The sequence below is a fragment of the Medicago sativa genome, chromosome 6 (assembly GCF_051527215.1).
Source record: "Medicago sativa cultivar Bolivia chromosome 6, Bolivia_mono, whole genome shotgun sequence".
Classification (NCBI taxonomy): domain Eukaryota; kingdom Viridiplantae; phylum Streptophyta; class Magnoliopsida; order Fabales; family Fabaceae; genus Medicago; species Medicago sativa.
Window position 1 is genome coordinate 32151039 of NC_140754.1, and position 13540 is coordinate 32164578.

General features: G+C 32.9%; 1 protein-coding gene and 1 long non-coding RNA gene across 2 annotated transcripts; one reads left to right on the forward strand and one right to left on the reverse strand.

Annotated features, from left to right (window-relative positions):
• Window positions 1-754: 754 nt before the first annotated feature.
• On the reverse strand, window positions 755-5078 carry LOC146914569 (receptor-like protein EIX2). The gene is made up of 2 exons (XM_085717402.1): window positions 1453-5078; window positions 755-1193 (listed from the first exon to the last, which is right to left on the reverse strand). Exon 1 carries the CDS (start codon window positions 5026-5028, stop codon window positions 1456-1458), a length of 3573 nt encoding a protein of 1190 aa, XP_085573528.1. The 5' UTR covers window positions 5029-5078; the 3' UTR covers window positions 755-1193; window positions 1453-1455.
• A 6309-nt stretch (window positions 5079-11387) lies between these two features.
• On the forward strand, window positions 11388-13307 carry LOC146914570 (uncharacterized). The gene is made up of 3 exons (XR_015016834.1): window positions 11388-11459; window positions 11628-11697; window positions 13090-13307. It is a non-coding gene; the product is annotated as an uncharacterized LOC146914570 (long non-coding RNA).
• Window positions 13308-13540: the final 233 nt, after the last annotated feature.

Here is a 13540-nt window from a genome sequence, read left to right on the forward strand (position 1 = left end):
TGGTTGGAATGAGAAATTTTAGGGGTAAAAACAGTCCAAACAATCATGTTCTAATAAGGTTTCATAACAGTCTCTCTGTGCCAAAACAGAAGACCTTAGTAACGCAACCTTGTACTGTTAGCATTTCCCTTTTCTAATAATGTCCGATAATGGTGGTACTATTGATAATATTTAGTTGCTTTATTCTTAGGGAAAATTACACTCGCATCCCTTATGTTTTGTTAAAATGTCACTGACACCCCCTCTTGTTTTAAAACTTGCAATAATCTCCCTTAAATTTTCATCAAATAGAAAAACAATCCCTTTACTATTAACACCGTTAATTTTCCTTCAATCTTTTTTTATTTTTTTTAGAAAATTTTTTGTTAACTTTTAACGGGATTCTTCAATTGGCAAAAGACAAACATTCTTTTTTGTTGATTCTTTATACTTATGCTGACGATTTTGAAAATTCCAGGGTTCACAAACAATGCCTTTACTCACCTCCTTGCTGGCTTAGAAGTGGATCTTTTGGCTATCTTTGTCGATTCTTATGTTGATGTGGTAGATTCATTACCTGAATTCTACACTTGAGTTTTAGATGAACCTTTGATAGTAATGAAAGACAACGAAGGATCGAACTAGAAGATGCATGATTATATAAGCAAATTTCAGCCTCCACCATAATCCCAGCAGCAATTACTTCAACAGCAAGCTAACTTGGTTCGACAGTTAATATCACGCAATACTGTGTGAACTAAGAACTGTTATAACGAGAGTACAAAAGGTAATTTTTACTTGTAGAATACTTCACCAATGTTTATTTCTTAAATAAATGACAGAGAATACAAAAGGTAGTGCAAGTTACAACTCAATTCAACAAGACACTTAGTACATAAGAGAAAAATGACATAACCGCATATTACAAAGAGAAACCCCAACAATCTCTCAAAACACTAAATTTGTCCGGATTACACAATCGGGATGTGTAAAACAGGGTGCCTTTAGCACGTCCAGATTGTATATTCAAGAAAAATAGTGTTTAGAGATATGTTGGGAGCGAGGAGAAATCATCTTCCAAGAGTTACAATGCAAATAATTCATAAACCATTCATCTACCTAGAGTAGGAATTTCGCTGCACAGACCTTAATCTGATCCACGTCCAACGAACTATCGAGTACCCTTCAGTGAAGATGCAGAGTATTCTGCCACCCTATATAATAGTTTAAATGTTAACACAATATTGCAAAGGATAAATTTTGAACATATATGACTTACACTATCATCAAAGGATAAAAATATCTGCTTATTGCAATGGACCAAGAAAAAAAATCCTTTAAACTCTTCCAAATTACTAAGAACAGATTGATACCACAATGATATACTTTTAGATACTACAATGATATATTATGATGACAATTTGATGTTAAATGTAAGTATATATGAGAGGTTAACACTTAAAGTATTATTACCAGTTAATCATTGAGCCACCATCTGCATTTCACGTACATATTATCCACTAAATTGTTCATGAACTTGAAATAAGCATGTCTCCAAGAACGCTTGATTATGATTGAGCCAAACACTCCCCAGAAGCCTATAATAAATCCGAATGTCAGACTGATGTAAAATCCACGGTTGAGAAGCAAATCGTCATCGTCCTGAATTTTTACTTTTGTTTCATGTTTTGGCTCTCCTTCAAGGCACAATTTTACAAGTGGTGGACCACAAAGACCAAGATTATCTTCGTAAAATGAGGCATTGAAACTTTGTAGTTGTGTACTCGTTGGAATTTCTCCAGATAATTGATTATGTGACAAATCTAACACACTAAGCCGATCTATTTGAGAGAGACTAGGAGGAATTGAACGAAGCAACTTGTTTCGTGACAAATCAAGAAAGTCAAGTGATGTTAGCTTTCCAATATTTGAAGGAATTTTCCCTGTGAAGTTGTTTCTTGATAAATTCAATGAGACTAATTGAATCAAATCTGCTATTTCAGGTGGTATCTCTCCTGAAAAGTGATTGCTTGAGAGATCTATGCTTTTTAGAAGAAACAATTCATTGTTGTTAAACAGTTGTTCTACACCTTTCCATGTCAAGAATGCACTCAATTCATAGTTTTCTCCAAAACTTGTAGGCCCTTTTAAGATACTATAAGAATGACCAGTAAAACTATTTGGTGAAGCTTTTTGAGTCATTGAAGTGAAATTTTTAATGCATTCGGGAATCTGTCCAGAGAGATTGTTCAATGAGAGATCAAAGAGTTGAATGTTTTGCAGATGGCAAAGTTTGAATGGTAAACTTCCAAAGAAGTGATTCCTTCCTAAGCTTAAAACTTGCAGCTCTTTTAATTCGCTTCCAATCCAATAAGGGATGTGTCCTTCTAATCTATTTTCTCTCAAATCAAGCATTACTAACTGTGTGCAGTTCATTAAGGAGAAAGGGATCTCCCCTGTTAAGCTATTGTTCCTCAATAGTAATGCTTGCAATTCTACAAGTGATCCCATTGAAGTAGGAATCTTCCCTGAAAAATTGTTGTGGCTCAAATCTAGATAAGCTAATGACTTGAAATTGCTCCAGCAATCTGGAATTCGTCCAGATAATTGATTATTCGAAAGGTCAAACTGGCCTAACATTGCATCTATACCATTTGCACATAAGAATGGAAGACAATCAGAGAATTTATTTTTGGACAGATCAATAACCATGGAACCTTGGAGAAACGGTGGAATGGGCCCTTCAAATCCATTTGATGAAAAATATAAATAAGAACAATGATTTTTGACTTGAAGATTTGGAATTGATCCTTTGAGATTATTGTTTGAAATGTTGATTTTCAAGCACTCTTGTAATGAGAGTATAGCCCAAAACCCCTCTGGAACATTATCTGAAATTCCAGCATTCGAAATATCAAGATCCTGCAGGTATTTTTGTGTCTGAATCCATTTAGGAAATGTAAGACCAAGTTTGCATGATCTTAATCCTATAGAGCGGAGTTGAAAAGGTGGTACCCAATTTTCAGTAAATCTCAATGCTAGTGAATTGTCTGACAAGTCTAAATCCTTTAACATTGACATACCAGAAAAATGGAAATCAAAGATCACACCACTTAAAGAGTTCGAACTTATTTCAAGTGTCCTTAGTGTAGTTGGAAATCGAATATCTTCAAATATCTTCCCGTTTAGCCTATTTTCAGAAATATCAAATATTTCCAAAAATGAGAATATTGAGAGATCAGGTAGCGTGCCATTGATTTGATTAAAACTTAGATCTAATTGTTGAAGTGAGTATCTAGCACATCTAGATAATTGATGGATTATTACTTGAAGATCACCATTGAATCTGTTATTGGACAGGTGCAATGATTTTAACTTACACGCATTCATCCAAAATGATTTAGGAATTACCCCTTCTAAAGAGTTTGATGTGATGGATAAATTCTCCAACTGAAATGGCAACCTACCACCGTCAGGAATCTTTCCACTCAGCTTATTACCTGAAAGATCCAATGTTTTCAATGATGTGAATATAGAAAGGTCGGGTAGTGTTCCAGTGATTCCATTAGTACTGAGATCTAACACTTGAATTGAGTTTCTAACACAACTACTAGACAAATTGTGAAGAATTGATTGAAGGTCATCATTGAAATTGTTAGCATACAACTCTAAAGAACGTAAGGCACATAAATTCACGAAGGATTTAAATGCAACACCCTTCAATTTATTATTTGATAGGTCAAGTACCTGAAGCGAGTTCATCACTGTGCCATAACCGTGTGATGGGGGAGCCTCCAAGTGGTTGGTAGAAAGGTCAAGCTCAACAAGATTGGAACTTATATTTGACAATGACTGAAATATCGTGAATGATGTGAAGTTGTTATCAGATAGTCTTAGTTCTCTCAATTTTGGAAGACTACAGGAAAATCTATTTGATGGGAGATCCACTATTTGATTATCACTAAGGTCAAGCTGAACAAGATTGAAACTTATGTTTGACACCCACTGGAATATCAAAGATGACGCAAAGTTGTTAAAAGAGAGATCAAGGATAGAAAGAGAAGGGGAAAAGTTGAACTTGGATTGACTCAAGGAATGGATAAAATGATCAGAAAGGCCACAACCACTTAAACTTAGTTCTCTCAGTTTTGGTAACTTACCCACCATTTGCAACCAACTACTAGATTTATAAAGATTAGATATTGACATCAGATGAAGATGGGTTAAAGAAGTAAGATTACACAACCACGGACCTGCACTGTGATCCCCGTTGCCAATTGTCAGAGCACTATCATAATATTCTCCTCCAAGATAAAGCTCTTGTAGGTTGATAAGCTGTCCAAGTTGAGATGGTATTTTTCCTTTTAAAGAATTTTCAATGAGATCCAGATATTGCAATTTGGAGAGATGTCCAAGTTGAGATGGAATGCTTCCTTCCAAATCATTGTTGCTGAGATCAAGAAATTGCAAGTTGGAGAGATCTCCAAGTTGATGTGGAATCAAACCATTTAGATGATTCAATGAAAGATTCAAGTATTTCAAATGTGAAAGATACTCAAATTGAACAGGAATTTGTCCGTCAAAATTAGAATATGAAAGATCAAGGTATCTTAGGTTTCTTAGAGATCCCAAGAAACCTGGGATATAATTGCCTTCAAAATTATTTCCACTGAGCTTCAAATACTTTAATTGCTGCAACTCTATCAGTGACTTGTGGATATCACCGCCGATATAAAATGTATTGCCATCATCAGAACCAAAGTAATCAAAATCACCATGAAGGTTGAGCATAAGTACATGACCAGTGAGGTTGCTACAACCAATTCCATACCATTGGCAGCAATCTTCTGTCGTCCAAGATGACAACATGTTATCATGTACATCAATAAGGCCAGCCTTGAACTGAAGGAGTGCCTGCCTCTCACTTTGAATGCATCTAACAGCCTCTTTTGAACAAACAAGTTGGTCTGCATGCAACACCAAAGACATGAGAAATATGGATTGAATCAATTTCAAACAAAATGGATTCATAATTGACATTGTGGTCATCACAAGTTATGTATCAAAATATGTATGTAATTTGATTGATTGTTTTGTGTACTTAATCACATTGCCAGTAGCCGAATTTATAACATATTTTGATAAAGAAATAGTTATTATAGAAAAGAAAAGAGTAAAGATAACTTAGACGACTTTAGAATACGCTGACTTGGAATATTCTAAAACATACAATTTTCTTTTTTGTTTATTATGTTATATTATTTTATAGACAAATGTTAGTTTTTAGTGTTTTTTTTTTCTTCATAATATGATAGTAATAAGTAGTTATATTAACTTTTTTATTTGAATTAAAACCTCTATCAATTAACATCTTCAATTCCTCAACCTTCTACCTCGAACTTATTCAGCTACCTATCTCCTATTATATTTTATTTTTTAATAAACCTTTTCTTGAAAGAATTTTTTTTTTTTATAACTGTATATTCCTAAAAATATTTAAAAAGTTACACTAATCAATGATTGTGTTGATTTTGATAATTTTTTTCGTTTTTATTCTTATAATAAGGACGGAATGGTGTATTACATGAATCGCACAAAGCCTACAAATCACACAACTCTCTTCGAATCGATTGCTTCTTCTATCTTAAAAATCATTATTGATTCTTTTCTTCTATCTTATGAAAAGGTTTGTGTGTGGGTTCTATGTCTAAGATAGAGTTCAATGATGTAAGCAACTCTTGTTAATTAGAATTTTACTCGCTATGCAGAGGTTCAAGTTGTAGGCGACACCTTTGTTTATTAGCAACCTTATAGAAACGTTTTGACGTTATTATTGAAACCATTTTTTAAATTCAAGTGGGGGATTGTTGGAACATTAGTGTGATGTTGGAAAATAAATTGGAAGATTAAACACCAAGTAATCATACTTTGATCTAATGTTGTGTGAATTGAAAAAATAGAGTGTGGGGTCCCACATAAAATAGAACACACACATTAGTAGTGTTTAAATTGCGGTATTTAATTTTAAATACTTAATAATGATAAAAATAATAGTAATTATTATTTTTATTCAAGAATATCACTTCCCATAAATTTAGCTTATGGTGGGTTGTGATAAGAATAAGAATTTAATTGAATTTCTTATATTTCCTTCGTTCAAATCCCATAGTTTGTTTCCTCCACTTTTGTGGATTTGTTTCTTTTGATCCTACCCACAAGTGTTGTTGAACTGATTAGTGGATAAACTTCATTTTAACTTTATCCATTAAGAGTAACTGTTGTCGCAATTTGTGCTAAAACAGTTACAGAATCTCTATATAAATAGAGGACTCCACTCAGTTCAAAAATTACACCAAATCGCACAGTTGATGCTTCCTGTGCGGTTTCTCTCTTCTCCCTCCGACTTGTGTTAACGAGTTTCTTCTGCTTCTACTCCTTTCTTTCCCTTCGGAATTAAGAGTGTTCTTAAGACCATAGTCCCTTTTCGGTTTAATGTCCCTTCGGAATTAAGAGTGGTCTTAAGTTCATAGTCCGTTCGATAATATATGTCCCTTCGGAATAAAGAGTACTATTAAGATCATAGTCCCTTTTCGTGATAATAATGTCCCGTCGGAATTAAGAATGATCTTAACGGTATATAAATTATTTATAATTTTCTATTTGAGGAGAAATAAATTATTTATAATTTTCTATTTGAGGAGAAATGGTGGTATCACCATATTTGAGTGGTCGTAGTACCATATTGAAAGTTTGGAGAACTTAAAGGTTAGAATGGTGGAAACACCATATTTGAGTGGTCTTAGCACCACATAGAATTATAATAATACCATATTAAATTGGTTTCAGTATTAAAGAGTGGTCTTAGTACCCTATTCGAAGGTGTAAATCTCGAACGATTTTCTACAGTGCAGTAGTTAATCGAACAGTTGTAGCTGGGCTTGTTTTATCCTGGAGGCGGCGTGGTTGATAGTCTACCTTGCATAACTTTGGGTAGTGCCACGAAACGTCTTAAAGAGAGCGACCTGGTCGTGACTCAACCTAGTAACAACTTCGGTAGATAATAGAATTTGGAAATCCAAATTCAACAGTTTGGAAATCCAAAAACAACAATTTTAAGACGTTTCGATCTGCTATATCTACTGATGAAGTTACTTATTGAGGTTCAATTGTCCCTAAATACATTAAGGATAAATCAAACTATAGAATTACATCTTTTGACTGAAACGACGAAGTGCTTGTTGTTTCAAACAATAACACTAAAATTCATGAGATGTCAATGTTGATCTTATTTGATATTAAAAGCCACGGTAGCTCCATTTAATTTTGCCTGGCTTGTTTACCTTTCATATTGATTAAGAATATGACTTTTGACGATGTTAAAGAACTTTTATGCAATTACATAAAAGCATGATGAACCTATATTGGATATGAATTCATTCTTGCTATTGAAAAACCAAGATATGCAGCGAACATCTTCTGTGCTAATAATTTGTTAGGATGGATTCGACCGTAACATTAGTGAATTGTTCTATACCATCCTGGAATAACCATTTGGAAAAAAATGCGCAGATTTAATATTCTTAAATTTGTGTCCTTGGTTAATTGGTTGAAGGAACTAACATGATTTTAGTTCTAAACGGGTGCTAAAAGTCGGAAGTTAGTTACTCTAAAAAATAAGAAAGAATCTGAATTTCAGATTTCTATTGAATAAGGCTGAGTTGACTCAAATTTAAAGAAAGACTTGTGTACCATGCATTCTTGTGGGAAAAGACTGCACTTTGATGGTATGTTAAAAATTAAATTCTCCTTCTATTTCATTAGTTGTGTGATTTTAATATTTGACATATCAAAATTGACCTTGAACAAGTGTTTAATTTTAAACTTGAGTAACTTGGACTTAATTCCAACGTTATATGATTAGACAATTTTATTTATTGCAGTCAAGATATATGAACCAAAAGTTCATATAAATCAGAATTTAGAGAATATGAATATCTAAACATAATAAATTATGATATGTGTGAATTTGATGACACATAAATTAGAAATGATAAAATGATATTTTTATCATATTTATTGATGATTGTCAATGTTGGAAAAATAAAATTGATACGCTTGATATGTTCAATTTTTATAACAAAAAATTGAAATTTATATTGAATAGAGTACCCAAGTCCATGAACAAAAATTCTAATTAAGAATTTTTGAAGAAAAGACAATCCAACTTGTCTTATCTTTGAACTTGGGATTATCTGACATAAGTTCAGATTTCGCACCCAAGAGAGTTGAACTCACTAGTAGAGCCTATGAATGTGTATTCATCGGGTATGCGATAAATAACGAAACATATAGGTTTTATGACATAAATGTTAAAGTGATCATAGAATTTAAAAGATGACGATTTCTATGTAAATGGTTACCCCTTTAACTAAAGAATAGTGGGGGCACTAGTGGGGGCTCTAATGGGAGCACGACATTAGTGGGGGCAAAATAAATTCCCTTCTAAAAATTAAGAACTAGTGGGGGCACTATATCTAATCACATTCATGTAATTAGAAATAGTTATGAAAACATCATACAAGATGTTATAGAACCTCAAGGAGGTAAGAAAGCTAAAATTGCTAAAGAGTATGAGCTTGGTTTATACATTGGAAGAAGATTCATTAAGCCTGAAAGAAGTTATATCCTCATTGGATGCTGAATTATGGCAAAAAGCAATAAACGATGAAATGAATTTTCTCGAGTCTAACAAAACATGACACTTGGTTGACTTGTCTCATAGTTTCAAAACCAATCGGTTGTATTTGGATTTTGGAAAAAGGAACTAAAACATGATGGTACGATTGATAAATACAAGGCTTTCCTTGTAGTCAAAGGTTTTAAACAAAGAGAAAAATATAGACTTCTTCGACATTCATTTACCAGTCACGAAAATCATATCCATAAGAGTACTAGTCCCTTTAGCCGCCGATCATAACTCGATAGTACTCCAAATGGATGTGAAAGTTGCATTTTTTATGGTGAACTAAAAGAAGAAATCTATATGGAACAACTTGAAAGTTTTGCAATTCGTGGACAAGAAATCAAAGTCTGTAAGTTAGATAATTCTTTGTGAGGTCTAAAATAAACTCCTAAGGAATGACATGAAAAATCTGGCATTCTAATGCTATCGAATGAGTAAAAAGTGAATGAAAGTGACAGATAATATTTGAACGATCATATGTCTCTATGAAGACAACTTGCTCATATCTGGTTTAAAGATTCATGTTATGAATTATGTGAAATCATTGTTTATCAATAACATTGATAAGAAAGACCTAGACAAAATTGAAGTAATTCTTGGTTTCAAGATTACTAGATCAGAAAAGATAACCTTTTTTGATAAAATCTCACAAAGTTGAGAAGATCCGAAGAAAATGTAATTATTTCACCGTAAACTTGCAATCATATATTATGATCCAAGTGTAAAAACACTTGAGATGAAGTTAAACAAATAGAATATGCGAGCACCATTGGCAGTCCTTACAGGAGTACTCTTGATAGACTCACCTATACGAATGTGGAACTAAGGGCCGGTTCCTATGGGATTCGGGGCAGAATACCTAGAGCGTTCGTTAAAACCGGGATACACGTGCAAGGCCATAAACGCACGGGCTTTTACAATACACCTTATGAAAAGGTTTGTGTGTGGGTTCTATGTCTGAGATAGAGTTCAATGCTGTAAGCAACTCTTGTTAATCAGAATTTTACTCGCTATGCAGAGGTTCAAGTTGTAGGCGACACCTTTGTTTATTAGCAACCTTATAGAAACGTTTTGACGTTATTATTGAAACCATTTTTTAAATTCAAGTGGGGGATTGTTGGAACATTAGTGTGATGTTGGAAAATAAATTGGAAGATTAAACACCAAGTAATCATACTTTGATCTAATGTTGTGAGAATTGAAAAAATAGGTGTGCGGGTCCCACATAAAATAGAACACACACATTAGTAGTGTTTAAATTGCGGTATTTAATTTTAAATACTTAATAATGATAAAAATAATAGTAATTATTATTTTTATTCAAGAATATCACTTCCCATAAATTTAGCTTATGGTGGTTGTGATAAGAATAAGAATTTAATAGAATTTATTATATTTCCTTCGTTCAAATCCCATAGTTTGTTTCCTCCACTTTTGTGGATTTGTTTCTTTTGATCCTATCCACAAGTGTTGTTGAACTGATTAATGGATAAACTTCATTTTAACATTATCCATTAAGAGTAACTGTTGTCGCAATTTGTGCTAAAACAGTTACAGAATCTCTATATAAATAGAGGACTCCACTCAGTTCAAAAATTACACCAATACGCACAGTTGATGCTTCCTGTGCGGTTTCTCTCTTCTCCCTCCGACTTGTGTTAACGAGTTTCTTCTGCTTCTACTCCTTTCTGTCCCTTCGGAATTAAGAGTGTTCTTAAGACCATAGTCCCTTTTCGGTTTAATGTCCCTTCCGAATTAAGAGTGGTCTTAAGTTCATAGTCCCTTCGATAATATATGTCCCTTCGGAATAAAGAGTATTATTAAGATCATAGTCCCTTTTCGTAATAATAATGTCCCGTCGGAATTAAGAATGATCTTAACGGTATATAAATTATTTATAATTTTCTATTTGAGGAGAAATAAATTATTTATAATTTTCTATTTGAGGAGAAATGGTGGTATCACCATATTTGAGTGGTCGTAGTACCATATTGAAAGTTTGGAGAACTTAAAGGTTAGAATGGTGGAAACACCATATTTGAGTGGTCTTAGCACCATATAGAATGGTAATAATACCATATTAAATTGGTTTCAGTATTAAAGAGTGGTCTTAGTACCATATTCAAAGGTGTAAATCTCGAACAATTTTCTACAGTGCAGTAGTTAATCGAACAGTTGTAGCTGGGCTTGTTTTATCTTGGAGGCGGCGTGGTTGATAGTCTACCTTGCACAACTTTGGGTAGTGCCACGAAACGTCTTAAAGAGAGCGACCTGGTCGTGACTCAACCTTGTAACAACTTCGGTAGATAATAGAATTTGGAAATCCAAATTCAACAGTTTGGAAATCCAAAAACAACAAACACTTCAAACAAACTGAAACACACCGTTTCATATAAAGACATATTATATAAAAATAATAATAATAATAATAATAATAATAATAATAATAATAATAATAATAATAATAATAATAATAATAATAATAATAATAATAATAATAATAATAATAATAATAATAATAATAATAATAATAATAATAGATATATGTAGAACTTACTAGACATCCCAAATCAACCAATTTCATCACCAAATCAATCATCCTTAAGAATAATTGATCATCTAAGTAAAGCAACTTCATATTCAAGCTCTATTGGTAGAATTTTGAGGTTAGGGTTTGTGCTTTGAAGTAGAAGGAGAATACCCATATTGTCAGAGATGCTCATTGAGACTCTTTGAGGTATATTTATCAACTTACAATTCAATTAGTGTTTATTTACACATGAAGATTCGTTTAGAAATTATTTTGTAGGTTATAAGGGATAATATAGGGATTTTATGGTTAACTCTAGTTAGAGAAGTGGTAGAATGAATTTCTAATTCATTAGAAAATGTTATTGATGTTCAGATTCGGTGGAAATTGCTTCGGTGGTCATTCGGAAAGGCATCACTAGGAATTGAGTTCTTTCGTCATATCTGTGAGTTGATAACGATCATTATCACTTATTTTAATTATCGTTATTATCGATATTTTGTTGATTTTATATGTTAAAGTATTTATCAAATTGGGGAACACACCCTTTGAACATTTTTCTCGTCATTGTTATATAATTTCAAAGTCATCAAATTAAACTATACTCTATTTGGATTTATCTATGATTTATTGAGCAAAAGATTTGAAATTGAGGTTTGGTTGCATATATTATGACATGAGTTTTGAGATATGAAGAAATATGGTTTTGAGATATATGTTCTTGAGAATTTTCGATATTAATATGCGCTTCATTTGGATTTGGATTTTACTTGTGATTTATAAAGTAAAGAAATTGAAACGGAGGATTTGATTGTATGTAATTTCGTAGTTGTTTTGACATGTTGTGAAACGTGGTTTTTAAATATGCGTTATTCAAAGGTTGATGTTAATTTGTACGCGATTTGGATTTTGATTTGGATTTGAATTTGGATTTACTTATAATTGTAAGTGGTAGATTTTCGATTGAGTTTTGATGATACGTATTTTGAAACAAGTTTCGTTATGTTGTGAAATATGGTTTTAGCATTGTGTTTTAAGAATGAAGTTTTGAAAATTACGGTTATAATGACGACGACCTAGGTGCACCTAGTATGTGATTTCAATTAGGTAGAATTACCCCATTAGATGGAGCCGCCCCTATGGAAAGGCCACCATTAGGAGGAGAGGGCTATCAATGAGAGGTAAACTTCCTAATTGAAATTGTTTTAAACTTTGTTTTGAGTCGAGAGAAAAGAGCTATCTGTTAGATGGAGCCGCCCCTATGGAAAGGCCACCATTAGGAGGAGAGGGCTATCAACGAGATGGAGCTAGTTCTCGATTCACCTATTTTGATTATTTTTACTAAATTGAGTTGACTATACTTTAAAAACATTTTGTTTTGAGTCGAGAGAAAAGAGCTATCCGTTAGATGGAGCCGCCCCTATGGAAAGGCCACCATTAGGAGGAGAGGGCTATCAACGAGATGGAGCTAGTTCTCGATTCACCCATTTTATTTATTTTCACTAAATGGAGTTTTCAATATTTTCGTTAAAGGTTTTTTTTTTATTAAGACTATCGGCAATTTATTTTAAAGGCTTGTAATTTTATGTCTTTATGATGTTGGATTTTCGTTGAGGTATACCCATTTGATTGAAAATATTTATAACGTGCTGATTTTCATGCGTATAAACGGTTGCGGATTATTAGAATTTTATACGGCTACTAGATTTGTAAATTAACATTAAATTTTGAGAAATGTAAATAATCGTGCCCTTGTGTGTTTCCCTTCTAGTTGGTGGTGGTTGTTATCTCTCACTAAGTCCTTGTGACTTACATTTTTTTTCTTATATTTTTACAGATTCAAAGTCAATTGCGTAGAAAGTTGCTAGCAGATTCAAAGCTTTTGCAGTGTCACTTTTGGTAGGCCTCTCAGTTGGCTTCTCTGTATATATTTATATTTCAGTGTCCATTGATGTATTTGCAGCTATTTGGTAGTCTAGGATGTGTTATTTTGAGTTGTACAAGTATGAGAAAAAAATGTTATTTGAGATACTGGATGATGAAACAGGTATTTAAAACAGGATTCTTATCTTGGAAATGTTGAAGTTACAGGGGAAACTCTGTCGAAATTTCACTAAATATTTTTATTGAAGTGAGAACCGAATTGCAATTGTTTTTATTTTATAGTTTGTCAAGTTGAATTAATAGGCTTGCTGGGCTAGAATGTTCTAGTTCGTGCGCCGGTCACGATTAGTGTTTTGGGTCGTGACACAAACTTTTTCTACATAAAATATGTATTTTCTTTTATT